At 41.2% G+C, this 26,845-nt stretch overlaps 1 protein-coding gene and 1 long non-coding RNA gene across 5 annotated transcripts; one reads left to right on the forward strand and one right to left on the reverse strand.

Moving 5' to 3' along the window:
* Window positions 1-823: 823 nt before the first annotated feature.
* Window positions 824-7,074, forward strand: LOC123369485. Its single transcript, XR_006579060.1, has 3 exons — window positions 824-889; window positions 2,395-2,443; window positions 7,039-7,074. It is a non-coding gene; the product is annotated as an uncharacterized LOC123369485 (long non-coding RNA).
* On the reverse strand, window positions 6,114-25,979 carry SLC16A4 (solute carrier family 16 member 4). 4 transcript variants are annotated; one of them, XR_006579059.1, is made up of 10 exons: window positions 25,788-25,979; window positions 25,014-25,135; window positions 22,953-23,085; window positions 22,028-22,171; window positions 21,010-21,171; window positions 19,730-20,317; window positions 16,201-16,412; window positions 15,361-15,454; window positions 12,435-12,594; window positions 11,043-11,169 (listed from the first exon to the last, which is right to left on the reverse strand). XR_006579059.1 is itself a non-coding variant. In XM_045015122.1 (9 exons), the coding sequence occupies exons 1-9, from the start codon at window positions 25,801-25,803 to the stop codon at window positions 11,018-11,020; spliced, it is 1,623 nt and encodes a 540-aa protein (XP_044871057.1). In that variant the 5' UTR covers window positions 25,804-25,979; the 3' UTR covers window positions 6,114-11,017. The 4 variants fall into 4 exon arrangements, 3 of the variants coding, with proteins under 3 accessions (XP_044871057.1, XP_044871059.1, XP_044871058.1); XM_045015122.1 differs by lacking the exon at window positions 12,435-12,594 and having other exon boundaries at window positions 6,114-11,169; XM_045015123.1 differs by lacking the exons at window positions 11,043-11,169; window positions 12,435-12,594 and adding an exon at window positions 13,357-13,589.
* Between the last annotated feature and the right edge of the window lie 866 nt (window positions 25,980-26,845).

The raw sequence follows: 26,845 nt of genomic DNA on the forward strand, positions 1-26,845 counted from the left end.
TCTGATTTATTTTGTTCACCCAACTTGTTTGGCTTTAGTTCTGATTTTTTTTTAATTTGAAGAAAAAGTTTGAAATTGCTTTGAATCATGCACGTAAACCTTTGCACCAAATTGCCAAAAGAAAAGAAAAATGAGTCTCATTAAAAAGTGTTAAATGATGTTAATAAAACCTTTCCTGACACACTTTGAGGAGCTCCTCCATCTCCAGGGGCTTTTCAGCAGAGTTATGCAGTGATGGGTTTAGTTCTGAATGGATGAAGAATTCCAGAGAGCTAGTTTGTAATTAAAACGTTTGCATTGGTATCAGTGCCTTATTTTGGCTGGTTTTGAAGCAAATGTTCCACACGCCTTGGATGTGCATGCACCCTGATCGTTTCATAGGTACGACTGCACATTTGCTTGCAGTCACCTCAGTTTGTAGTACAGATTGTGAGAGGAAAATATGGAGGCACCTTTGAAAAAATTGTATGCTGTAGTTCCTGCATTATCCTGTACGGGGGCTCCTGAGCTTTGGAAGGCTGTTCCAGTACAGGAGTACAACTCCATGTTTGCTGCAGGAGACTTCGGGGCATTTGACAACACCAGAGCTCAAGAGGAAGCTAACACTGCTGCATCGTTGGCTTCAGAAACCTCTCGTGTTATGTTTGCCAGTCTTTGTTAGAATTAACTAGTCGCTGTCTGACATGCAGATGAAGACACCTTGAGATGCGAGCTTGCTCTGGTTACCTTGAAACCGTAATCTACTGTGGATAAAGAACCCTAGTCCTGTCCTTCATCCATGCAGGGTGATTGCTAGGCAACAGGTGCTTATCAACAAAGGATGCCACGATTTTGTTCTGCAAGGTGTCCGTTCCCGTGGCAAACAGCTGTATAAATCTCTTATAAACAGGTAAGGGGGGTTTTAAAGGTCAAACTGAATTGTGATTTATAGGGAGAAGGTTATGTTGATTTAAGTGGTTTTTGTTCTTTATCCTCCACCCTGAGGTTACCTACTAATTTTTACTAACGTGTTCACTCCATGTCAAAGAGCCATGACCACCAATCTTTGGGGACTGGACTGTAGTCTTCAGTACCACTCAATGCTACATTTTAGTTTGGTCCTGGGGGTTCATGTTAAAGGATGCAAAGCACCTCTAGCAACTGGGGGTGTAAGACACTGGTCTCCTGAATAAAACCTCAGGTTTTCTGGCAACCTAGCGTATGTCTACACTTCAAAAATAAAACCTGTGGCAATGAGTCAGAGCCCAGGTCTGAAGACGGGCTTTTGCTACAAGGCTAAAAATAGTGTGGCTGTTCCTATTTGGCCTAGAGCGTGGCCTCTGAAATCTGGTGGGGGTGATGGGTTTCAGTGTCTGAGGGGTAATGTACGCGCTACTATTTTTAGCCCTGTGGTGTGAACCCGAGTCTGTAGACCCAAGCTCTGAGACTTGCAATTATGAGTCTCTTTTGCAGCATAGACATACCCCGTATCCTTCACCTAATGCTTGAATGAAAACACTAACAACCCAGAATGCTACTTAATTTGTGTGTGCGCGTGTGCAGAGCTGGCATTAGGCATAAGCAGACTAAGCAGTTGCTTAGGGCTCCAAGCAGCTCAAGGGCCCCCCTATTAATTATTAGTGTATGTTGTGAGGGGGTGGGAAATATTCCTGCTTAAGGCCCCCAATGGGCTAACACTGGCACAGGGAGGGTGGGTGTTTGTGAATGTGGGCACACTGAGGACTGCTCATCTGTTTGTGGTATGCTGGTATAAGTGTAGTATTAAGCTGCATAACACAAATGCTCTGGAGCTGTTCTAGATATGTGATAACTAGAAAATTCCAACTTCATATGGAGTTTTTCCCACCACGAGTTTGTATTCATTGTAGTCAAGAATAAGACATTTTTACTCAGTGTTTATTCTCCCACCTTGCTCAGATATGCCATCTAAATCTTAAATTTGGTACAATAATTTTAATTCCATTTACAAAAGATATGTAGACTTTGGGCCTGTAGTAGTACTGTGAATCAAAGGTGTGATTGACATGGCTGGGTTATCAATCCCAGCCAGGGCGATGGAGTTTTATTCATATGATCCAAATAATTGGGCCATCTTCAAGAAGACAGATAATGGAGACAGGCAATCTGGGTGGGTGGATGAGTGATCTGGCATTTACTATCTGATTTTTCATGTCCTTCCTGCAAATGCAATGTGGTGCCCCTAGAGGCTAATCCATAAGAGGTCCCTCTAGCTGTATTCAACATTCAGTATGAATCTCCTTTTAATTAAGGGATTATTTCTACTCGCCCTGTATTAGTAGATACTTATACCCCAGTGATTTTAATTAGTGTTGGTGTGTGGTGCAGGGTGATTCTCTAATGGCTGTTCTGTAATAGTGAGTTATTTCTTCGCAGGATTGTTCAGCCCCTCTGGATTGGTTAGAGGGATGCCTTAACGTGCCAGGTAACTGCACACTTTTGTTAAAATTAATAATTGTAAAGGTTAACAGTGCTTATATGCATTGAATTAATTTGGCTAGTGGGACTTCAGGTAAACAAGTTTAATGGGAAAATGGATTTATAAGACGAATCATTTAACTGCACTGCTGAGTTAACTGATTCTAGCCAAACAAGAGGGGAATTGGCTATTTTAATTCACACCCATGTTTCTTTGGAACTGTGCTCTTTATCTGCTGCAGGTGTGTTGTAAATAAGTACAAAATTTCAGTCTGCTGTTAAACTTGAAAAGCTGCTAACATTCACAGTAAGGTTTGTGTAAGACTTAGCGCTATACAACTAACATTTTATTGCAGAATGGCAAGAAATTAGATCATAGCAAGACACTCTCCCAGAGAACTGAAAAAGACAATATGTGCGGTGGTTTTCAGAGTGTGAGTAGTTTGGACAAATACTTTTAGAAGAGTGGGGAATGTGACTACTTTGGAACTGAAGGAGTCTGCCAGCCATTCACTTGAGCTGTGTTATTGCTCACTTGATAACAAGATACTATTCAGCTCTCACTCTAGTAAACCACAAACCAATGGAGGACCTAATCTAACTTCATTTTGAGCATAAAGGATTTTTTCCACTGACTTTTCTAATGGGAGCTTGGGCCCTGTATGAGGGACCTGAGATGTTTGGGTATTAATTGACGTCATTCTCATTAAGTCAGAGCATCTCAAACAGGAACAGACCACTAATTATATGGGAAACAGTCTGGATTCCTTTGGCTGGCTAGTCTTTGTATTGCCTCCAGTGAAGAGCTTACTCTAGTGATGTTACTTAAATCCAAAAAACAAACTTGACTGGAGAATGAGTCACAATCATATTAGTTTTACATCCTGAACTGAAGATCAGTTTGGCTTCAGATTTTAATTTTGGTTCAGAGTTGCTGCATTCTCAGTGTCTTCTTTGACTATTTAATTATAATGACTAAAGTATCTATCATGTTGGCAGCATTATCTAAATTAATACTAAGAGATACATGTGCTGTCCTGTTCAGGGCAGTATCTCTGCAGCACATGACAATGATGTCTAGTCTTGGAAGCAACCTTGAATTGATTATTTCCTTGTGGGTTCTGCAGTGTGCAACAAGTGAGCTTTTAGGTATTTCATGTTTAGGCTGCACCTTCTTTCTAATCTCCAAGTTCCACATTTGAATCACATCAAATCTAGACATGACTACCCTAAATTGTTCTATTTCTTGACTAGATTTAGGGTGCCAGGTGGACATCTGTTGTGTGAAATACCTCTCCTTCCGTGGGCTACTGCTTCCAAAAGTTATTGTGAAGATCTGAATTTGCTAGTGCTTCAGGACTCTCTAGCTCATTGTAGCCAAGGAATTGCTCTTAGTCAATTATTCAAATTTAGGCCAAGTCAGCATGTGTGAAACGAGTCTCCATTCAGAGCTATGAACTTGTCAATCTCAGTGGAGAAGGAATTGAAAATGAACCTTCTTTTTGGCCCTAAAAGATCACCACTCTGTCAGGAAAAACGAGGAGTCCTTGTGGCACCTTAGAGACTAACAAATTTATTTGGGCATAAGCTTTCATGGGCTAGAACCCACTTCATCAGATGCATGGAGTGAAAAATACAGGAGCAGGTACTAAAGACATTGGTGGGGCAATGTAAGGAAGCTAACATTATTTTCCTGAACTGCCACTGTTGCATGGATGAATGAAAGACTTCATTCTCCATGTCTATCAATCCCATATCTATTCATCAACACACACATTCATTTTAAATGAGGATGGATGTAGCAGCATGCTTCCTAGCTGTCAAATAGTTCTTAATAAATGCCTTTAGTCTTTCTCATTTCAAACCGAACTAGACTAGAAGGACCTGGCATGACCAGGAAGTATGAAATCTACCCTGACTGCCTGGTACTGATTCCACATGTATATGGCCTTTATAGATATAGATCTCTAAACACACGAAAGCAGTTGGCTCTAGAATGTTCACATAGTGTTTACTGAACTTTAGCATCTAAAACTAGATCCTCTATGTCCGTAGGGATTTTCCCAGCTGCAGCTGTTCTTTGTCCGTGGCCCCACAAAGTCACGGGACCTCCTGGTCAACCTCCTCCTAGCCCTGGCTAAAACGGCCATCTACAAAACCAGGGAGAGGAGGTTGGCCAATGGGGATTCCTGTGACTGTGGGGCTTGTTTCCAGTCCTCTGTCCATTCATGCATCCGTGCAGAGTTCCTCTGGGCGGCATCCACGCTCCCTTGACTGTCCAGGGTTCTCTGCTCGGTGTCCCCGTCAGGCTCCCTTCTTTTGATCCTCTGACTGCACTCCTGTCCTTGTTATTTTATTAGTTGTCCCCCGAACTCTGTTGGGTTTTCAGGTCCTATAGATCCTCCCCTTAGGCTGGGGCGGGGATCCTTTAGCAGTGAGAGGGCTTCCGCCTGCCCAGTTCCCAGAACCCAATAGGTGCAGCTGTTCTTTGCCCACAGCTTCATCTCAGTGCCTCAAGAGTGCTTGGACTGGATGGTTCTCTTCTCTCCCCCACCCCCCTTTTTTTTGGTGGTGACACCACTCAGTGAGACTGGGAAGGAGTTGCTATTGAGCAACATAGACACTCTTCTTTGTCTCTCTTAGCCCAGGCTGTGATCCTAGTCCTTGCTGGCCCAGATGAAAAAATAGTCTAGGGCAGTGATACTCACTCCTCAGTGGTTCAGGAGCCAAATTAGTGATCAGCATGACCCAAAAGAGCCATAGTAGTGTGAATTCATTGTTTCATTTACTATGGTACTATATATCCATATTTAAACAGTATGTCAGGAAATATTGTGTGTATGTATATGTATGTATTCTCATTCTCACAGCAAAATGACTGACCAAGTATTATCTTATTAACTACAGTTGGTTAATAACATAGTAAAAGCATCCTGATTGTTAATAACTTAGATTGGTTAATAATTAAATCACAGCGTTTTAAAATCCTGTGCTGCAAAGAGCTGCAGGAGACGCATTAAAGAGCCACTTGTGGCTCGCAAGCCTCAGGCTGAGTACCACTGATGTAGGGTGAAATTTTAGAAAGTGCCTAAGTGACTCAGGAGGCAGCCTCAATCCGCATTACATAAGGACTTTGGCTCCTGAGTCACTTAGATGATTTCAAAAACTTTTTGAAAATTTTACCCATAGATTAGACAGATTTTTTTTGTCTTCCATGTATTATGCCAATAGTTCACCAACTAGTTCAGAATAATTTTAAAGGGACAGATGTCAATCTTTTAAAACCTAGAATTTAACCTAAATGAAAACTCCCAAGCGGGACTAATTCTGTTCCCACAGAGGTCAGTGGTAAAACTCCCATTGACTTCCGTGGAAACAGAAGCAACCAACCAACACCAAGCACTCTTGAAAAGCTCACCTCTGTTTTCTCAGGTTTTCAAGCATGCAGTAAACTACAGAGTTTTGTGTTAGTTTTTCTTTAAAAAAAAAAAAAATCCCATTCTTGCTCTGGAGAACTCTGTTGGGAAACTTTTGTTTCTTAATCTAAACCAAAGATGAGCACAGATGCACATTCATGTTATTTAGGGAATGTTGTTCCTAGAGCTCTGAGCATTCCTGTTATCAGTGCTTGTGTATGGGGACAAATCAAGTCACAACCATACAAAGCATTTGCCGGACTGAGGAGGGGAGAACCATCCTGCTTCCCAGTGCCTGGGTGATGGGAAGCCATATTGACACATCTTTTCCTGAGTTTCTTTTTATCATTTTTCACATCATGTTATTCTCCGTTAGGGCACAAATAAGCGGCAGCTGAAGGGGTGTAGTTCTGTCAAGTACTCAACCTTGGGTGTATTGGTGTGTACCTTAAATCAGCCAAAAAAAGTGTGGGTGTCCAACATAGCCACTAAAAAGCATGAGTTCTTATTAAAAAGTTGTAAACTTTAAATATGCTTTTTATTTCCCATAACTAATGCTCACTATAAACGCTTTACATTTTGAAACAACTGTGCAAACATTTATTCTCACAGTATCCCTATAGGCGGTGAATAGCATTAGCCCCATTTTGTACATAGGGAAATGGAGGTACAGTAGTGATGTAACTTGCCTAAGGTCACAGCTGGCCAATAGCAGAGCTGCGATTGAAGTGAGGAGTCCTTGACTTCAGTCCCTGTGCTCAAACTGCTTGGCCATGCTGCCTTCAGCTTTTTAAACGTTAAGTGAGTTTTAATTCTTCAGTTGGCTTTGGAAATTGTCACTTAAGCCTTGTCTACACAGGGGGATTGACTGGAATAAGCTGTTCTGGAATAGCTCCCCATGTGGACACACTCTTCTCGCGTAAGTCACTTAATGCTGAAATAATCACTGTGCTTATTCTACAATAAATATTCCAATCAGTTTCCCTGTATAGACAAGGCCTTACCTTAGCAAGCAGTCAGCAGCTGACATTGACAACATAAGGTCTTATATTTGGCCGTTAACTCTTTTGGTTGAAAAGGTTGCTATGCAAACTATAAGGCAGGGATAAGACTTGTTTTGTGTAGCTTGGAGTTGTCTAAAGCTATATTTTAAACCTTTGCCATGACTTTTGATGGTCCAATGTAGGTTTCCACAGATATGGAAGCAGGAACTGAAAGCCCGCAACTGAGAGACGGAGTACTAACAAATTTACAATAATTTCTGCTTTTGTGGAAACAGGTACTGGGTCTTCAGATATATAAGGTAAGGATTTAAAATACTGTATAAACTCTTACATTAACTTTTATTTTTTGCAAATTTGACCGCTTTTTCTACAGAAACAATTGAAAGCCACCAAGATGAGTGATTTTTTTTTTTTAATCAGTCATGGTGAACAGCCATAAGGTTTTAGATTTGTTACTGCATTTTTATCAAAAATGAGAGCAGTTGCAGTAAGTATTTAGTAAAAGTCAAGGATTTTGTGCTGATTGATTTAAAAAATGCTGTGACAAATGAAATTCAACTGTACCTTGCTAAAATCATAGGCCAGCATCCTTCTCTGCTGCTTCTTCCTTGCCCTGACCATCCACATTAGCACCCTCTGCCCCGGCGCTATAACACTAATCCTGCCTGGTGAAGGGGGATGGCCCAAGTGGCAGGGGAGGGGGGATTGTGCTTACTTCCTTTAGGCACCTTTAACTATTCCAGGCTGAAGGAATGATTTATCACCACATTGAGTCTTGTTGCCATTCTGAGTCTGGTCGTACCCTTACGTTGTGGTATTTATCCTTTTGGTCTTTCACTTCATCTCCCAAAAGCTGCTCTTAGACAGATTCTCAAGTATAGGAACAATAATATGAATCAACTCCTATAAGTCTCATTGCTTATAAGAATTGTATTTCACTCTTCCTTATGAAAGTGTCCACGGGGAGCCTAAGAACATGCAAAGGATAGGCTTGGCAGAGGAAGAAATGAACTGCATGGTTCAAGGTAATGAGGAGATAGAGCCTTTGTCATTGATTCAACCATTGTTAATGGAAGCAATTACTTCCTGAAAGGTGTTCAGTGGCCTATTGATATTTGTTTGATCATACACAGTGCAGGTGCAGAGTAATGACCACTTAAAAGTGAAAAGCAAGATGGAGAACCTGGGAATCCGATCCTGCATTAGTGAACGCTGCTACACAGCTGCCACACTAGTCTTGCCTGGCAGCAGAGTTTGACCTAAGAAAGGGGCATCTAGCGAGGCCCTCACTTGCCATAGCGAAGATCAAGGTATATGGCATTCTAGGTGCTCTTCATCCAGGCTAGTGTGCTTGGACCTCAGGAGGTCATCTAGTCCAACCCCCTGCTCAAAGCAGGACCAATCCCCAGACAGATTTTTGACACAGGTCCCTAAATGGCTCCCTCAAGGATTGAACTAACAACCCTGGGTTTAGCCGGCCAATGCTCAAACCACTGAGCTATCCCTCCTCCAACCAAGCTATCCTTCTGAAATCCCTGTCTAGTACATCTTTCTTGTGTCATGGATTTAAGAGTTAATTCACTCAACCAAATCAGAGGGTAACATTTGATAATACAGTTAGAGATTAATGGACTGACTACCAGAGGTGTTCCTTGCCTGCAGTTTCCATTGAAATTATTCAAAGCTGTGAGAATTCTGAATCTTTGAAAAATCAGGCACCTTAATATCATTTATATTTGACAAATATTGCAGATTTAAAGCCAAATTTTTCCCTGGTATAAGCAGGCACAGATTTTTTTGAAACCAGTGGAGTTAGATGAGGGCCGAATTTGGCCCATTGTCCTTAAGTGAGTCTTCTTGCCTTCAGCAATGTCTCAGATCCTTAATAAACTTGTAATGTTTGGTAGTTTTTTGTTAAATATACACCATTTACTTTCATGCTTGAAATTGCATGTTAAATGTTTCTGTAATGGAAAATTCTTTTAATGATAGAAGATGGATTGTGCCATTAACCAAAATAGTTTTCATTGAAAAATACTGCAGATTCCAGATCAATTAATAGTTTTCAAATAGCTGATGATAGATATTGCAAAGCCTGAAGTCACTGTAGTGTGAAGAAAGCTAAAGCTGCTGTATTAGATCTTGCCCTTCAGAAATCGCTTTAAACATTTTCGTGCTGCTACGTTCAAACTGGTGTGAAGTGTCTAGGTAAACACGAAGAATGGAGGCTAAGTGAGAACAGTAATACAACATGCCCAGATATTTAAGGGGCATATTGGATACTAAAGATATTTGGGGGCATAAATGGAATTAGATGTTTAACTCTAGTGACGCTTGATCATGTGTAAAGAACTGCACTGATTGCCATGAGTTGGGGAGAAATCCCCCACCTCACTCCCCCCTTAGAGCACATGCACAGTTTTTTGCCTTTCTAGGGAATATTCGGAGGTTCCACCTTTAGGAGAAAGTAGGAATATATTGTATATTCCCTGCAATGTGCGCACACCTCTTGATCCTTTTAGACTGTCTGGAGATTTATTTAATACATAGGCCCAACCAGATAAGGTTAAACTAAAGTTTTTGCCTTGGCTCTGACAGCTGAATGTAGTCTGTGCATGCCCCAGTCACTTGGAGGGATGGGAAGGAGATCGGAGGAGCCTTTGATATCTGCCTTACAGTCCTTTTAAACCTGCTATTGTATGACACATTAGGCAGTGTGGCCTGGTACACAGTGCACCTGAATGGGTAGCCCAGAGACCTGGGTTCTGTTTGTAGCTTGCTGCTTACCTTCTGTGTAACCTTGAGCAAATGTGTTCACCTCTCTACCTCCCACCCATTTTTTTTCTGTTTAGATAGTAAAATCTTTGGACTAGAAATTATCTTAAGTCATTTGCCCAGTGTCTAGTACAGTCTGGGTTGGGCCTCAGGGCATTGTTATACAAATAACAGGAAAAGACCATCTGACCTAATATACCTTCCCTTTTGCATTATATGGGAGTATAGTAACTTATGGGGCTAGAAGTGAGAGTTGCTGGTTTCAGAAGGGTCTCTTTTTCTAGTCCCATTCCTTTTCTAAAGGTTTCTTTCCAACTCAGGAATTCCAGCTGTGTTGCTAAATTTTTAATGAAAATATACTCAGCACATCAAATAACAATTGGTTATATTGTATGAACAGAGGATTGAATTTAATATTATATCTTAGTGCCTTCTTTAATTAAATTTGTTTGATTCCAACATCCTGTGTGTTATAACAAAGATGCACTATGCCAATGGTCAGGAGAACTTTTAGCAGTCACAATGTTGTTTCCTTGGTGCAGAAAAACAGGTTTTTATGGACTCCCTCTGTTTCTCTGAAGCTTAAATTTAATTCTCTTTAGAGCACTCTCTTCCCTGGATCATTATTCCAGATATTTTTAACAAGATCCTCTATTTTAGCACTTTTGAGGGCCTTATCTGCTTTATGTTGAAAGGTGAGTCTGTTTTTAACTCCATATGTTTGGGTTGACTGGGTTTAGATTGCCCTTAGATTAGGGGGAGGGATAACTCAGTGGTTTGAGCATTGGCCTGCTAAACCCAGGGTTGTGAGTTCAATCCTTGAGTGGGCCACTTAGGGATCTGGGGCAAAAATTGGTCCTGCTAGTGAAGGCAGGGGGCTGGACTCAATGACCTTTCAAGGTCCCTTCCAGTTCTAGGAGATTGGTATATCTACAATTATTACCTTTTATTATCTTTTTGCCCTTCAGGCTTAAGGACACTGGCTAAGCAAGCTGGAAAAGCAGAAATGAATTGCTTAACACAAAGGCTCTTACTAATCATGTTAAACATATGAGATAATATACACTGGAGAAAGAAGAGAAGCAGTAAAGTTGTTTTAAGAGATGACTAGACTTCATGCCAAACTGGGGATATTTTAGGAACAAAAAGTCTTGTTAGCCAAAATGCACATCTTGCTGGGCTCATCTTGATCTTAAACACCACTTGCTCATGAAGTAACATTTATGGACAGTAAGCTCATTTGAGTCTTTTGTTGCGACAAATGTCAGTTTTCATTTTTCTACCATCTTTTATGAATTAGTGAAAAGTCTGTCCTAATTATCACCTTCTGATCATATACTGAAGTCAGGCTTCTTCTTTTCTTTCAACTGCAGCAGAGCCTCTCCGCTAAGTGGTCACTTCATTCAACTCCTTTTCTTTCCGTAGCTTCCATTTATGGGCCGAAGGCTCGAAGAAGAAGGAAATGGGTGCGATGAGATAACATGTTCCAGCAAAGAGAAAGGAGCAGGCATATGTCTGAGTGTAGTCATACAGCCAACCTGCAATGGATGAGGGTTTGCTTATTAAAGCTGCTGGACTTTCCTACATAGTAACCTTCCAAGGTTTAATAATAACACTGAAAACTGAAATGAGTTATGACTCATAACTTCATTGAGAAAATACTGAACCATAATGTATACAGATATTCTACTGCCTTATGGAACCATAATTTGAATATGTAACTAAAACTAAGTGGAATGCGGTGTGTATTAATGGAAATAGAGAATACTTTAAACTGGGACTAACTAGTTTTTTCCACGGGTGGTAAAAAACATGATTTTACTTGGTAAAAGCCGCCTCTGGTAAATTCAATGACATCCCTGTGTTGCCACTGTTCAAGCTACCTAAATAAAAGCTAGCTTGAGTATGTCTGCATGTGCTGCAGTCACACCTCTGATTGCAGTGTAGACAGACACTTGGCTATACAAGGCATGTTGACAACAGCACTGAGACAAGATGAAGACTTGATGAGTCAGTTTCTCAGCTAGTGTAAACGTACACAGATCCATGGAAGCCAGTGGAGTTACCCCAGTTTAGGATATGGCCCAGTATATCAGAGGTTCTAAAACTAGTCTCCAATCAGGAAAAATACATAACAGCCCCTACTTTTCCTTGGTCACATGGCTGTTTTAGTCAGGGGTTCTGTCTGTGTGGGGAGAGCCTAGACCATAATAGAAAAACAAGTAATTTCTCAAATTTAGATGTGAATAAAAATAAGAAAATGTGAAGAGGAAAAAAAATCAATATTTTTAAATGTTTTTAATGGCCATTTTAAGAGGATGAAGGCTAATAGGAGTTTGAGCCAATAGTTGCATCTCACTAACTGCTGCTCTGAACTCGAGTTAACTAGTTGTGATATTTCAATTCCTTGCATTATATCACTTCACTACGGTGACATCTTGTTTCATTTTCTCAGGGATATTGTTTGGGCCCTTCCTGAACTTGTAGGTTTTAAATGACAAGTTATGGGTAATCTAATGGGATGAGGTAAATGCTTTATTTTCATAGGATGTGATGACTTCAAAATTGTACAAAAGTTTGCTATGTTTTAGATGGGTGGGCTACTTAAGCTCTAGTCACAGGATTAAGATGTCCAGAATGAAGAGACATGAGCTTCAGTTTTTAAACCCATTATGTGTAGAGCTTACAGAGAAACTGAAAAATACCTACTTAACATAAAGGAAAGAACACAAATTCACATTTTCCTTTCAACTCTGCTGTTTTCAAAATCATCAGTAGGTGGTGCCTGCCTACCACCTCTTACCAGCTGGCATTACAGTACATCCTGAAGAACATGCATCTGAGAGACTTTGATCATAAAGAGATGTCTTAATGGTTTCTTTTTTTGATTACTGGTCGTAGAAAGCAGATTGCAGCTAGCCACTCAGTGTTGCAGAAGGATTAGTCAGTGAATTGGAGAGAACCTAAAGGGGAAGCAAAGTTTCCTGTGGAAATCCAGAAAAGCAGCATTTCTCTAAACGTAAGTAGTGCTGATAAATCCTTGTTCCATAACTAAACACTCTAACCCCTCACAGCATATGCCTATGTTATATGTTTAAGTATAGCTATCATTCCTTTTATTGCCACTAATGGAGCTGGAGGAGCCTGCTGTGCTTTTTTTCTGTAAATTGCCTTTTTGCTTTGAATTGTAACTGTTTTGTTAAAAGCATGATAGTTGGTTTGTATTGTTCAGTGGTTCTCAAAGTTTTGTACTGGTGACCCCTTTCACATAGCAAGCCTCTGAGTGTGCCCCCCCATAAATTAAAAACACTTTTTAATATATTTAACACCATTATAAATGCTGGAGGCAAAGCGGGGTTTGGGGTGGAGGCTGACAGCTCGCAACCCTCCATGCAATAACCTTGCAACCCCTAGTTTGAGAACCCCTTGTATTCCTGTAAAGCTTAACATAGTTCACTTCCAGTGTTTGTTTGTGCCTCTAAGGGTACGTCTTCACTACCTGCCGGATCGGCAGGTAGCAATCGATTTCTCGGAGTTCGATATATCGCGTCTCATCTAGACACGATATATCGAACCCCGAACGCGCTCCTGTCGACTCCGGAACTCCACTGGAGCGAGTGGCGGTAGCGGAGTTGATGGGGGAGCCGCGGACATCGATCCTGCGCCGTTAGGACGGGTAAGTAATTCGAGCTAAGGTACTTCGACTTCAGCTACGCTATTCACGTAGCTGAAGTTGCGTACCTTAGATCGACACCCCCCCTCCCCCCAGTGTAGACCAGGCCTAAGAATCAGCCTGTTTTGTCTCCTGTTATCTTTAATTTCATTTCTAGAATGTCAGAAGTATTCACAGCTTAAACAGGTGTCCCTTGTATGATGAGCAGGTAAGTGGTTCCTACTTGCTGGTGAAGCTTCAAACTTTTTATCTCTGGGTGGACAACCACTGCTTTTGACTTTGGACCTAGGAGCAGGAAACAAGTCTTTCAGGTAAATAGCTTTTTTTTCTAGTATGCATGTTTTGATAGTTTTTGTTTTGCAGAATATGCATCCTTCACCTCTTACTGGTGTTATGTATAGTGTATATTGTACTAAGAGTACTAGATGTTTTGAGTTTATGGAAATATTTTTTAAATCAGTCTTGACTTCAGTACTGTAGATAAGTTAGGAATAGTTCATTTAATCACAGTCAAAGGAAGAGAAACCCTAGAACCATCTTTAAGAGCAGTAACAAGCTTCTTTCATTTTCACCAGAATTAACTTTCAATATGAAGTGTAAGGAGCACATGCTTCTGCAGTGTTGGAGAGTTAATATTTTTTAGCATATGCAGCTTTCATACTTAGGTGGCTTGATTTGAGGGAAAAATTGCAGAGTTGATCTTGGATCATAGGATTGCACCCTGAACATACAATCACGTGCTCAATCCCATCTTCCCTTTCCTTTTGTGGGACAAACTGGCGCACACAATTGAGGGGGCTGGAAAAATTAGATTGCTTCATTCCTGGTTGCCTCTCCCGCCTGTTGCTGGCCCTTTCCCATCTCAGGACTTGGACTGCCAGGAGCTGCCAGACTAATACGTATAGCCTGCACCCTCCTTCCCCCCGCCCCCCAATAAACTATTAATGATTAGTGTTTGATTAAAAATAATTTAGTTGTTAGAAAGAAGAGACGTCACCAGTTAGTGAAGATATGTTACAAGCAGGTGAAAGTGGCAATAGCCATGTTAGCATGTATGATGCATAGACAAAAGAAAATGCAGAAAGTGAAGTAATTCACTATATAAGGTACTCGGGGCAGACTTTGAATTAAGTATGTGACCAGGTGAGACGCAGCAGATCATTGGGTGGGGATGCATACAACGAACTGTAAATGCAAAATTTGGTTTGGCACTTTTTATTCTACGTTCCTGGTCTATTTACAAGATAGATGAGTGACCGAATGCCATTCACCCACTGGTATTTGACCTGGCAGCTTTATCCATATATTGTAAAATGCTAGTCTGGGAATAGCTGAAGATGATCACACATCCAGATATGAGGGTAAGATGAAAGGTTCAGTGAAGGACAGGCTTTGCCTTGGGCAGAGGTGCATGAAACAGCATGCAAATTTCTCCTCAATCTAAGTGGATAAAGAAATATCTGACTCTGAATATTTATATTAATATAGCCCCCAAAATGTGCCACACACTATATATAGAATAAGATGGTATTTTTTGGGAGGGGAGGGGGAAGGCTCCCACTTACATTTGAGCCTACATAAGCTGTTTAGTAGTAGAGATTTTGAATCTTTAGTCAAGTCAGGAGGTGACAATTGGAACCACTTCGGTCCCCTCTGCTTTATGCAAAGCACTGCAAATATAGCACCTACCCCTCATGTTGCTGGGACCATGTTATCACCTCTTCAGATCCCTTCAGCATCAAGTTAAACTGAAATAACAGCCTGAGTTGGGTAAAGTCATAATTTTGAGTCTCCTTTAGATGCATACAATTCTTTCCTCTTCCTTCCCCTAAAGGGAGGGTCAGAGCTAAAGAAAATGCTGTGTGGTTTACCACCATTAACTCATTCACTTGCATGTTAGTTTTTGTTAGAAATTAGTTTTCTTTTGAAGAAAAAAGTCATCTTAACTACCTTTCATCTTGACTCTCAAATGTTTCCTAGTAAGTATTTTGATGCTAGAGAAGAACTAAGAGTATTTTCTATTGAGAGGATAGAGGGAAAATATTGCTTATGTTACCTGCTATAGGAGGTCCAGCGATGGCTGCTATCCCAGCAAAGAATGAGGCAAATCCTAAAGAACTGTGGAGTCTGGGGACACCTACAAAATCTACCTGTTCATGGAACCAGAATTATTATTACTTTATATAATGTACAGACACATTAGAATGAAAAATGTTTCTCTGGGGAGTCTCCTCTTTACTCGATTATAGTTTGAAAGTTTGTCCATACAGAATTAAACCCAAGATTGAGATCAGTATGATCAGTGCTGACTGATGCATTTCTAGCCCTGGGCTGTACAAACATTTGAAATTAGTAATCTTTACATCTTTGAAGATATTTTAAACTCACGCTCTTTGGAGATGCTGCTGCATTTTCATGTAGCTATATATCTGTACAAATCTTGCTTGTGCAATGTTATACTGGTCATAGGCATTCAGAGCCCTTCACTGTACCAATATTGATTTAGGTTTCAAATGAATGAGTTCTCCTCATAGTCTCTGCTGGACAGAGTGCAATACCTAAGCTGGAACAGTGGCACTGAGACAGGACTTGGGAAGCGAAGTGGTCATTTAGGTCACTGGAAATAGGTTGTGAGGGCACTCCCAATACTGTGCCTCTGCTGTGTCTGGCCTCCATATGACACTGTAATCCTAAAACCAGTAAACTAACAAGGTTCCCAGTGGTTTGATATTGAGAGTTGAGAGTTCTGAGCACAGGACCCTCAGGCTGAAATCTATGGCAGCTGTGGATGTTCAATACCCTTGAAAATCAGGCCATAGGATTTCAGGTGTTTGAGATACTCAATTGGAAGTGCAAAGCATTACTGTATTACCTCTTGATGAGATCCTTTACTCACCAGCACAGGGAGCAGCAGAGCCAGGTATCCTCCACAGAAAATGGCAAAGCTTACTGTGTAGACCATAAGTAATGGGAAGGATGTGGCAAGAGGACCAAGCAGGTTAGTGATGCCACACAGAAGAAGGTAAGTCTTATGGTAATGATACTTCTTGATCCAGTTCTGATCAGCAATCCAGCCAGAAAGCAATTGGCTGACTGTCTCTATAATCCCTAGAGAGAAACAGAAAATTCTTGTGAAGGCTCTAGCCAAATCTTTTAGAAATTGTTCAGTAGCCATTTTGTGCTCTTCTTGATTCTTCATAATGTACAAAAACATTTGCCTGAAATGTTTGTCAAGAGAATTCTGCTTGTATTTTACATTTAGGATACGACATCACAAGAGATGAGGATGGGATTCTTTTAAAATGTTTGTTTTTCTATTCAGTGCTTGGTAAGCATCCAATGGGCATCTGGAGTTGAGAGAGGATGCTCTTTAAAAATTAAATTAAGGGGTGAGACAGTTACAGTAAACATGACACATGCACAAAGACATACAGCAAAATCAGAGATGACCAGACTTGGCAATCCTGATCAAACAAAACCAAACCCCACCTTAAACCATCATGAAGAAGCAAAAAAGGGCATAAATCAAACATTTTTTAAAGTGCAGGGCCACTTTTAATAAAATACATGTTACCTTCTGGGTATGTTATATGAACTAGTCTCAAGTTCAGGAAAGTGCTGATTACCACTGAATATCCTATTGGCTAGAAAGTGGTTTGAGCACAAACCTCTGTTCCTGCCAATGTCATCTGCAAATTAACCATTGTGTTCTTAACCTAGATCACTTGCCTCTTTGGCCCAAATATCCCCTAAATAACATTCCAAGGATGTTGATTTCACTTTAGGTAAACTTTCTTTGTACAATAAAGGGCTCTTTAATGCTAGAGTGGAGCTATTTTCTTAAGGTAACATTACTTGCATGTTTTGAAACTAAAAAGGTTTGATTTTTGAGGTGGACAGGCTTCATGCACAACAGCTGTACTTAAAGTAGGCTGGCCTGTAAACTTTTCAGTTTGTAGTGTGCCATTGTAACCTCCAACTGTTACATAAATGCAAAGTGTTTCACAACAGAAGCCACTGTGCACACAGTGGCTGGGAGGGTTAGGGGAGAAGATAAAGGTAGCACCCTAAGGCGTTGTCTTCACTGCAAAATAAAATAAAAATAAAAAGGTGGGTGGGGGGGGGAAGAGTTGTGCTCTTAACTTGATTTAGGCTCAGACTTTAAGGCCAGAATTGAACCATCATGATCTGCTAGTCTGATCTCCTACACATTGCAAGCCACAGAACCTGGCCCATAACCTCTGGATGAGTTACTTAAATCCTCAAATCTTGATTTAAAGACTCCAAGTTACAGAGAATCCAGCATTTACTCTAATTCAAATCAGCAAGTGACCTGTGCCCCACAAGGCAGAGGAAGGCTCTTTTCCAGTCCAACCTTGGGGGAAATACCTTCCTGACCCCAAATATGACAATCAGACCCTGAGCATTGGGGCAAGACCTACCTGCCACATTTGGGAAAGAATTCTTCATAGTAAGTCAGAGCCTTTCCTGTTTAGTTCCCCATCATGTGTAGTTGGAGACATTTGCTAATAGCAGTCATGGATGTCCCATTGTAGGCAGTCTTAGCATACCATCCCCTCCATAAACTTGTCATACTCAGTCTTACAAATGGTTAGGTTTTTTCCTCCACTATTCCCCTTGGAAGGCTGTTTGAGATTTTCACTTCTCTGATGATTAAACCTTTGTCTAATTTCAAGCCTAAACTTAATGATGGGCACAGTTTGTCCATTTCTTCTTGTGCCAACATAGGTCCTTAACTCCTCTTCCTCCCTGCTGTTTATCCCTCTATTTATAGAGAGCAATCATTTGTCCCCTCATTCTTTGGCTTGTTGAGGAGATTGTTTTGTTAGTCTAAAGTCTCATCCTAGTAGCCCTTCTCTGTACCTGTTCCTGTTAGAATTCATCTTTTTAAACAAGGGAGATCAGAATTGTCCTCTAGCTGGTCTCACTAGTGCCTTCTATAATAATTGCAATAGAAATAGGGAAGTGTTCTCACCTGATATTTTAGTATTGTATTAGGTTTTTTTTTTTTACCACTGTCACATTGGTGGTTCATAATCATCCTGTGACTGACTAGTACATGCAGGTCTCTCTCCCCTGTTGCTTCTAACTGCTATGTCCCCAGCTTACATCAAAAGTTCTTAGTCCATAGGTGCATGATCTTGCACTCTGTTATTAAATGTCATCCCATTTCTATTACTCCAGTTTTTAAGGTAGGATATTCTGGGGGGTCCTCCACATCAGCAATATTTCCAACTTTGTTATCTGCAAGTTTTATTAGTGTACACCTACTTTTTTGCCAAGGTCACATATGAAAATGTTAAATAAGTGGTGTGCCAAGACCAATCCTTGAGGAACTCCACTAGTAACCTCCCTCCACCATTACAGTATACCTTTCAGCATGACCTGTTGTAGTCTCCCCTTTGAGCTGTTCCTTACCCACCTTTTGATTCTCATATTAATCCTCCTCTTCCCTAATTTAACTAATTTCCCAAGTGGCACTGCATCAAATGCCTTACTGAAATCCAAGTAGATTAAGATACCAAATTTTCTAGACAAAGGAAATACAGTAGACCTAAAGAAAGAGCAGCTTGGTCTCACATGCTTAACCTTTTGTAAAGTCATGTATACATTATCTCAATTACCATTTACCTTTGGCCTTAACTACTCTCTCTTTCAAAATATTTGTTCAAAGACCTTACATACAATTGATGCCAAACTAATGGGCCTATAGGTGCTTGGATCACTTTTCCTGTCTTAAATACTATATTTGCAATTCTGCAGTCATAAGGTATGACCCCCTCACATTTACAGATTCATTAAAAATCCTTATTAGGGTTGCAATTTCATGTGCCAGTTCCTCTAATATTCTTAGCTGAAGATTAGCCATGTTCCTCAGTTTGGTCCCATTAAGCTGTTTGAGTTTGGCTTCTACCCTCAGATGTGGTATATCCTTTTCCCCATTAGCCACCACTGCCCCCAAGCTCCTTAACAGGCAATTATTCATGGAGTGTGTAAGTACTTAAAAGGGGTCCTATAAAGACTTGAACAAGGAGTGTTGGTAGCTTAATTTAAAAAATGAAAGCGTAAGGTTTGGGCTAAACTACTAGAGGTAATTGACATTCTCCTTCTCTGTCCGAAGGCATCTTACTTGAGGTCAAAAGACTACTGCCACAGTATTAAAAATTGGCAATTAACTCTCTGCAATTATGGGTATAATCCAGATGTAGGAGCAGAAAGGAATTTACTCCTAGGACATATTATTGTCATTTGTTTGCCTTCCTCTTGAGCACTGAGCAACAATTCCCTTTTAGGATTGGCTGACTGCTACACAGTTTTTTGATTTCAGGGGTTATTACATTTCTTTCCTACTCTGTATAAATATAAATACCTTTTAAAAATAAGGTTAGAAGACTCTTGCCTACCAGCCACTGAAATGAGGTAAGAGGCATCCATGCTGTCTATGCCCAAGGTTTTGGCTCTTGCTGCCAGGTGAAAGGTGGGAATGAAGTAGGCCAGCTGGCTGAACAAAAATGACCAGGCAAAAATACAGAAGAAGGGATCTTTCAGCAGTGAGAAATCAAGAAGAGGCTGCCTGCAGGGAACTGGCCGTGAGTGGGAATTCCATTCCTTTCGCAGTGGAAGGTTGTTATAGCTGCAGTCCCTGTCACTGTCTCCGCCAGGAGCGTAGCAGTTGGAGGTTTCTCTCTCAGACCCTTCCAAACCAGCAGAGTTCACTGGAACTAGTGATCCTAATGTTCCAGCTGAGTGGAGCCCATTTGTGACAGTGGAATCTTGCATAGGAGAATCCAGTCTAGTATTAAACTGTGTTTCTGTGGTACTGATTTCATCTAGGTGGCTTGTAAGAGTTGCTGGATGTTTACTTTGTGTTAATGATCCACTGTCTACATTTCTACCAGAAAAGTCCTGGAGATTCTTGATGTTAACAGGTCGCAGTAACATACTAGAAGGCACAAGGTTTAACATGATCCCTCCAAAGATCAGTAAGGTACCTGAGAGAAGAGAGAGGGAAGGAAGATAAGGGTTTTTTTCACCCTAATGCTTTGATCAGTACACAAACATTGTTTAGAATGGGCTCTTTTTTCATACTGAACACACGGAATGATCTGCTGCAAGGAAAAACAGTATTTGTCTTGTCAGGCCTTCTGTTTGACTTCTTCCCGAGATGAAGTCACCTTCCTGCTTGAGAAATGTCAAACAGAGACTCTAGCTGGGAAGCAGATAAACTCAAACTCATAAGAAACATAGCTACTGTCCGTCCCATTGCCCTGCCTAATAAATTAAAACAAGGGGAAGGAAAGAACTAAAAGGTTTTTTCCTCCTCTACTTGTATTCTTAAAAATTCAGTTCCTGTCTCATTTGGCGGACGCCATGCTGAGTGGTGAAAATACAACACTACAAGAAAGTGTGAAAGTTTAGCAAATGAGAGAGGAATTTGTAGTCACTGGTTAATACCAATATAACTTCAGTGACTGATTACATTTTGGAAGAAGGATATTGTAAAAAATTAACAATCCCAGAGATGACCAGAGTTGCCATTCCTGATATGTCAAAAATAAACAAAGTAGCTTAGCCCCTCTATCAGAAGAAGGTGCCAAAAACCAACCCCACAACTTCAGTCTTTAAAATAACAATCCCTTCTAGGTGCTGATGGTGAAATGTGGAAAAGGCAAAACCACTTTACCTTGCCAACCATAAAAATCTATCAGAAGTTGAGTGAAAGGTGCTAGTATAAATGTCAGTCCCATTCCTGAGCGAGCGATTGCATTGGATAGAGCCAGTCGCTTTTTAAAGTACCTGGCAGTCATCACAGCAGCTGCTTGATACAAGCAAGCAAAGCCTAGCCCTGAAATAGAAGAAGAAAGATTGTCAGTGCCCAAGCAGTGACTCGTGTGGAGTAGAATTTTCATCTCATGCAAGTGAGGAGCAGAGCTTCTAGTTCAAGACCTACCCTCAATGAGTCATCTCAACTAACAGCTGTATTGTGAAGACAGGAGACTGCATGTGATGCACACAAGGAAATGCCCAAGCTGTGCCTGTTTAGAAACTGCAGAGTAGCAGGGATTGGCGGGCTGGCAATAGTGCTTTCTGGGAACCCAGGTAAAGTTCAATGGCATGGCTCCCCAAGGTGCACAGGGTTTTCTGCTGCCCCAAGTGTGTGTGTGGGGGAGCTGCGGCAGCATGATCGCATCACTCCTCTCTTCGGCAGCAGGCCCTTCGCTCTCAGAGGGACTGAGGGACCCGCCGCTGAAAACCCGGATGTGCTGCCCCAAGCACCTGCTTCTTTAGCTGGCCCCGGGTAAAATACTGGCCCTAGTGAAGTCCATGGGATCAGGATTTCACCCATGGTATTTAGAAACTGGCTTCTTTACAGATGCATATTGTTCCTTTTCAATGAAGGATTTAAAAAGCCAGGTTTTGCTACGCAGCGTGGGTTTACAAAAAATTTAAATTCACATAGTGGCTCTAGTAAGTCAAAACTTTCATTAGGCCTTCCTGAATGTAAAACCTGCAGGAAAGAAACTTCTTTTTGCAGCCTTTGGGTGATACACTAATATAAATAGGATAATCAAGCAGCCACATGGCTTAATGGTTATCTGGATCTGCTGGTGCCCTGTTGTAAACACTTTGATCAGACACTCAGGAAAGTGGCAAAAAGGCAGCCAGAGCGAAACTTGTGAGCTGTAGGAGGTTACACTCACCCAGTAGAAGTCCCATAGACACACACAGGAAGGAGATACTAGTGGCCTGTGTGCTGATCAGACAACCACTGCTAACTAGGCCTGCCCCAATGATGGAAGTCAGCTGGTCCCCCAGCTTCCCACAGGCTATAGTGACCAGTGGACCTGGAAGATAAGTCAGTCGTGAGGTAAGCAGTTGGAAGATTTAGAGGAAAACATATATATAAACAGCTCACGGTACAGTAGCATCTAGAATAGCATTCTTGATATTCTCATACCCTTCTCTGAGAATTCCAGCAGAGCTACAAGAAGTGCTCATTTTATGCTCTGTGGAGAGAGAGGTAATCAAATCTCCTGTTTGGAGATAGTCAGGAAGGAATTCCTTAACCTGCTCCCTTTAGACAGCAGTGCTCAGTTAAATTGGATTATTTAGTGGTGGGAGAGACTGCTTTACTTTGAAAGATTGGGTAGTAGAGGTAGGATACTGTGCTAAATAGATCAGATCTGGCATAGCCAATCCTGTACAGAGAAGGGCAGTGACTTGTCAAAGGCTGTGTTTATGCAAACCCTGTTCTTTAAAGATTTCCCTGTGCTACCACCACAAGAGAGCTTCCCCATAGTCAGCCAAGAGTCACAGCCCTTCAGACGGAAGTCTTCAAAGAACAGGTATGATAGTACCAGTAATCACTTCTTTTAGTGCTATTGAACCCTGCTTTGGAGTGATTGCCCTCTAGCCCTGGAGGGTTGTTCAGCATCCAGGCTCAATTAATTTTTGGACTCTCTAGGAGTGTCAACAAATGTGCCAGTTGCACTAGTTTGTCATGTAGACACTAGGAGTTTGGCAGGTCATTTCATGTCACCTATTTAATGCAATCAAATGGACTTAAAATTCAAAGACTAGAGACCTGTCTCTGTTACTTTCTGAACCTTACGTATCCCTGCTGACCTGCTGAGAAGCGAAGAGAGGACATGATGGAGCCGATCCAGCTGATTTGTTCTGAAGAGCCTCCCACCTCTTCTTGAAAGACCACAAAGAAAATTCCAAAGGTTTTCAGCATTCCCATCACGAGCACGTTTACCTAAACCCAAAGCAGATGCAAGTGAAATGCTGCACATAGTTGGAAAAATATCTTCTCCCTGTTCCTCAGGACTGTGGTGAATCATGTATTGGGAGAAAAGCTGATGACAGGCTAGAGTCAGGAAAAAATCCCCCTTCCTCCCCATATATACACACACTCCACCCATTATTGCAAGTTAGATGCAATATTGGGAGGGGACATTTCTAAGCCATCTAGCAGCATTGCTTAGTGACAGAAATGGAGACACTTGTCTGGTAGTATTGTGAGAGACATTCAGTGACTAGGTCTCAGTGGTGCCCACATTCTAACTGGAGCAAAGCCTACACAGTATGGGTATTTTTCCAACAGATCAGAATGGCATTGCACTTGAGGTGTTTAAAAATTCAGATTCCTTTGAACTGTATTTGGCATATTTCTGTAACTAGTTCTTATAAAAACTAGAGACTGAAAAAAATCTTGAAATAACTAAACACTTACTGTCAGTGATTTAACAAGCAGTACTGGAGTGTTTGAATTCTTGGAAATCAAGAGTCATTGACAGATCAGAACTGATTGGCTTTTTGGCATGAGCACTGGAAAGATTTCCCTGTCAGAAACTGCCATGCTGCCTAATTTTCTTTTTCCAGTAGCTGACTGGTAAATAAAGCAGGTAGTATAATATACTAAACACACTTGAGTCAGGATGCCTGGCTCCTTTTCATAGCGTTGCTGTTTTGAGCTGTGACATTCTGAAATATGGGTAATAAGGCTCCCTACCTTGGAGGCTTAGCTAAACAAGCTTGTGTAGTGCTTTTGACATCCATGGTCAAAATGTACTTACAGCAATTATAACTATATCTACTACTTGATGTTAACGTACAAATTGCAGGTAAACGAGTTGTCATTTTGAAGCCGCTTAGCAATTAATTTTTTTTTATACGGACTGCAGGCCAGATTCCAGGGTTGGCAATTTCCTGGGAAAAACTAGTTTAGGACAGAGCACTGGTAAATACCAGTTTAAACTGGGAAAAATTAAGTTATTAGAATACTAATGAAAATTACTGAAATATATAGATTGCAAAAAAATTATCAAATTGCTAAATATATTGTTTATATAATATGAAAATGAGTCATGACACCTAACTTCCTTGAGAAAATACCAAACTAAAATGTATACAGACATTCTGATGTTTAGTATTTTGTATACTGCAGTTTTAATTTGTATTTGTACAACAATCTAAATTAATGTCTGAATCTTCTGCCTTATGGAACCATACTTTGACTATGTAACTAAGGTTAAGCAATGTGGTGTACATTAATGAAACAGTTTTTTTAAAATAGAAAATACTTTGAACTGGGACTAACTAGTTGGTAAAAACCATGATTTTACCTGGTTAAAAAACAGCTCTGGTAAATGCCATCACTGCCAGATTCTCAGCTGTTGTAAATTGGTGCAACTGCATTTACACTAGCTGAGAATCTGCAGCCTTTTTCCCCACAGAGCCTCATGAAGGAGACCAGAGTTGGGTTCCTCTATGGTTATCAAGCTAACCAGAAGTAATAGGAAAGCTGTATGATTTCTACAGCAACAATGTGTACTTCTGGAGACTTGGCGGGGGGGGGGGACTGTCACAAGCAAAGAGTACCAAGTCCAACTGCTTTTTAATGAAGGACAGAGATCAATCCTTTCTTACAACTAGTTACACATTTCACTGAGAGCATAATCTTTACCTGTAAAGTTACAGACCAGTGTGCTAGACTCATTAAAGTAGGACTCCCGCCCTCCTTGGCAATGTTAATCTCTGCCACGAGCATGTTAGAATCAACCCTGTGTGCATCATACGTTGGTTTTGTTGTCTAAAAAGCATTCTGTGTGAGAACACAACCGGTGAAAGCATCTCTTTCCTCCAGGACTTAACCTGTGGGACCCTTGGGAGTTCTTTACTTACCAGAAAGAAGTGAAGCACTATCATCCATCCCCATCCTCCATCAGGGGGTGGTATGGGTTGCTGTTCCTCCTCCTCCTCCATTGCTGTTGGCTGATTTTCTGCCTCTGCCCCCTTCCTTTCTCCTGCAAATGAGAATTTCAGGAAATAGTCACACTTCACCTTACTGATCAGGCTCTTTTAGGTAAACAAGACTCAAAATTCACTTTGCAGGATTGACCTACTTTAAAAAACAAACAAACAATCTGACACTTGCTTCCATCGATCTTTGCTCCTGTTCTCCAGCCTCTGCTGCTGCTAACATGGGAGACAATATTTTGCATTTAGTCAGCGATCACAAGTTGCTTTTTAAAGCTGGTTAGGCATTGTTACACCTTTGGTAAAGAGGCACTTAGGTTTGCACGCTCACACTGTGGCAGAGCTGGAGATGGAACTCAGGTCTTTAACTCCCACCCTTTTTACTCATTTCTAGACTACAGCTGTGCCCAAGTAAAGACGACGCCTGCATGTTCAGGTAGGTTTCCTTTGGTGTATTTATACATAATTCAGTCTGTGCCAGAACTAGGGAGCCTGCTTCACCATCTGTCTGACTATACCCCGCTCAGTGCCCCTCTGAACCTCTTCCCAACACCATTGCATCTATGCCATTTTATTCCTTCACCATTTATCTGTGAGGTTTCTGTCTGTTACTGAGTTTGCTCTAGGAGTTTTGCCTCATAGTGCAGCTGAGACCTGCAAGGGAGTTAGCGGGATTGTAACCCAAAGCTTTTCTCTTACCGTCTGGATGATGCATAGCATAAAATGCTGCAAAAAATAAGATCAAGAAAAATAATCTGTCTTCATTTGTTCTTGGGGCTAGCTACAGCCTCCTGAGTTAGTTCATTTAAGTCTGTTCCTTAATTCCTCTCTGCACTGGAGAACACAAGGCTCATTCTTCTAAAAGAAGCCACGAAGCAAAGAAGGCAGAGCTAGCCCAAAAAAAAAAAAAAATGCAGCCCCCTAAGTGCAGGGCCTTTTGGACTTTATCCCTCCTCTGAGAAAGTAATTAGCATATTCAAGGCATTTCCGCCCCACCCCTTACCCAAGACCGAGGGTGGGGAAATGAAGTTCTCTGCTAAAAGTATCCTGCTTGGAGGAAATTTGAGTCCTTAAAGTGCTGCCCAAAAACTGCAAGGGAAGGCTTGAGGGCAGGCATGAGGTTTTGCTTGTTAGTCACCACATAGGCCAGTAGGTGGCATCAGTGCACAAAACCAGTTTCCAGTACAGGAGCCACATCTGAACTTGTGTGTGTGTCTATCACAGCAGGTAGAGATGGGGAACCAGAGACAGGGATTCCCTCCCTGCTGCATAGCAGGTACCATAAGCAAGATCATATTCCTTAATTCACTGATGAATGTTTTGTATAGTCCTGACACAAGGACTGCTTGGAAACACTCACGGGGCTTGGCACCTGCCCTAACACTTCCAGGCTAAAGCAATGTCTTAATTGCCCAAAATGGTGTGTGTTTACTACAGTGAAACTAATATGCATTAGCTAGCCTGCTGTAAAACCCTAGTGGAGGCAAAAGCACTGTAGTTTTTCGATGAGGTCAACCACTGATAGAGGTATAATGTTGATGTCGTGGTTATCTTGTAGCACCTTGTCTCCTCTAGGATTTTACTGTAGGCTAGCTAACGTATTATCACACTGTTAAAACAAAGGAAAACATTATTTTGCAGTGGAGACATATACACAGACAGATTTGTGCTGCAAATGGGGGAGGAGAGCTCGCAGTCAGCGGCCACAGGTGAGACCTGCTGCCCTCATCCACAATCCTCGGCTCTCCTGCAGCAGC

The sequence above is a fragment of the Mauremys mutica genome, chromosome 4 (genome assembly GCF_020497125.1).
Source record: "Mauremys mutica isolate MM-2020 ecotype Southern chromosome 4, ASM2049712v1, whole genome shotgun sequence".
Classification (NCBI taxonomy): Eukaryota; Metazoa; Chordata; order Testudines; family Geoemydidae; genus Mauremys; species Mauremys mutica.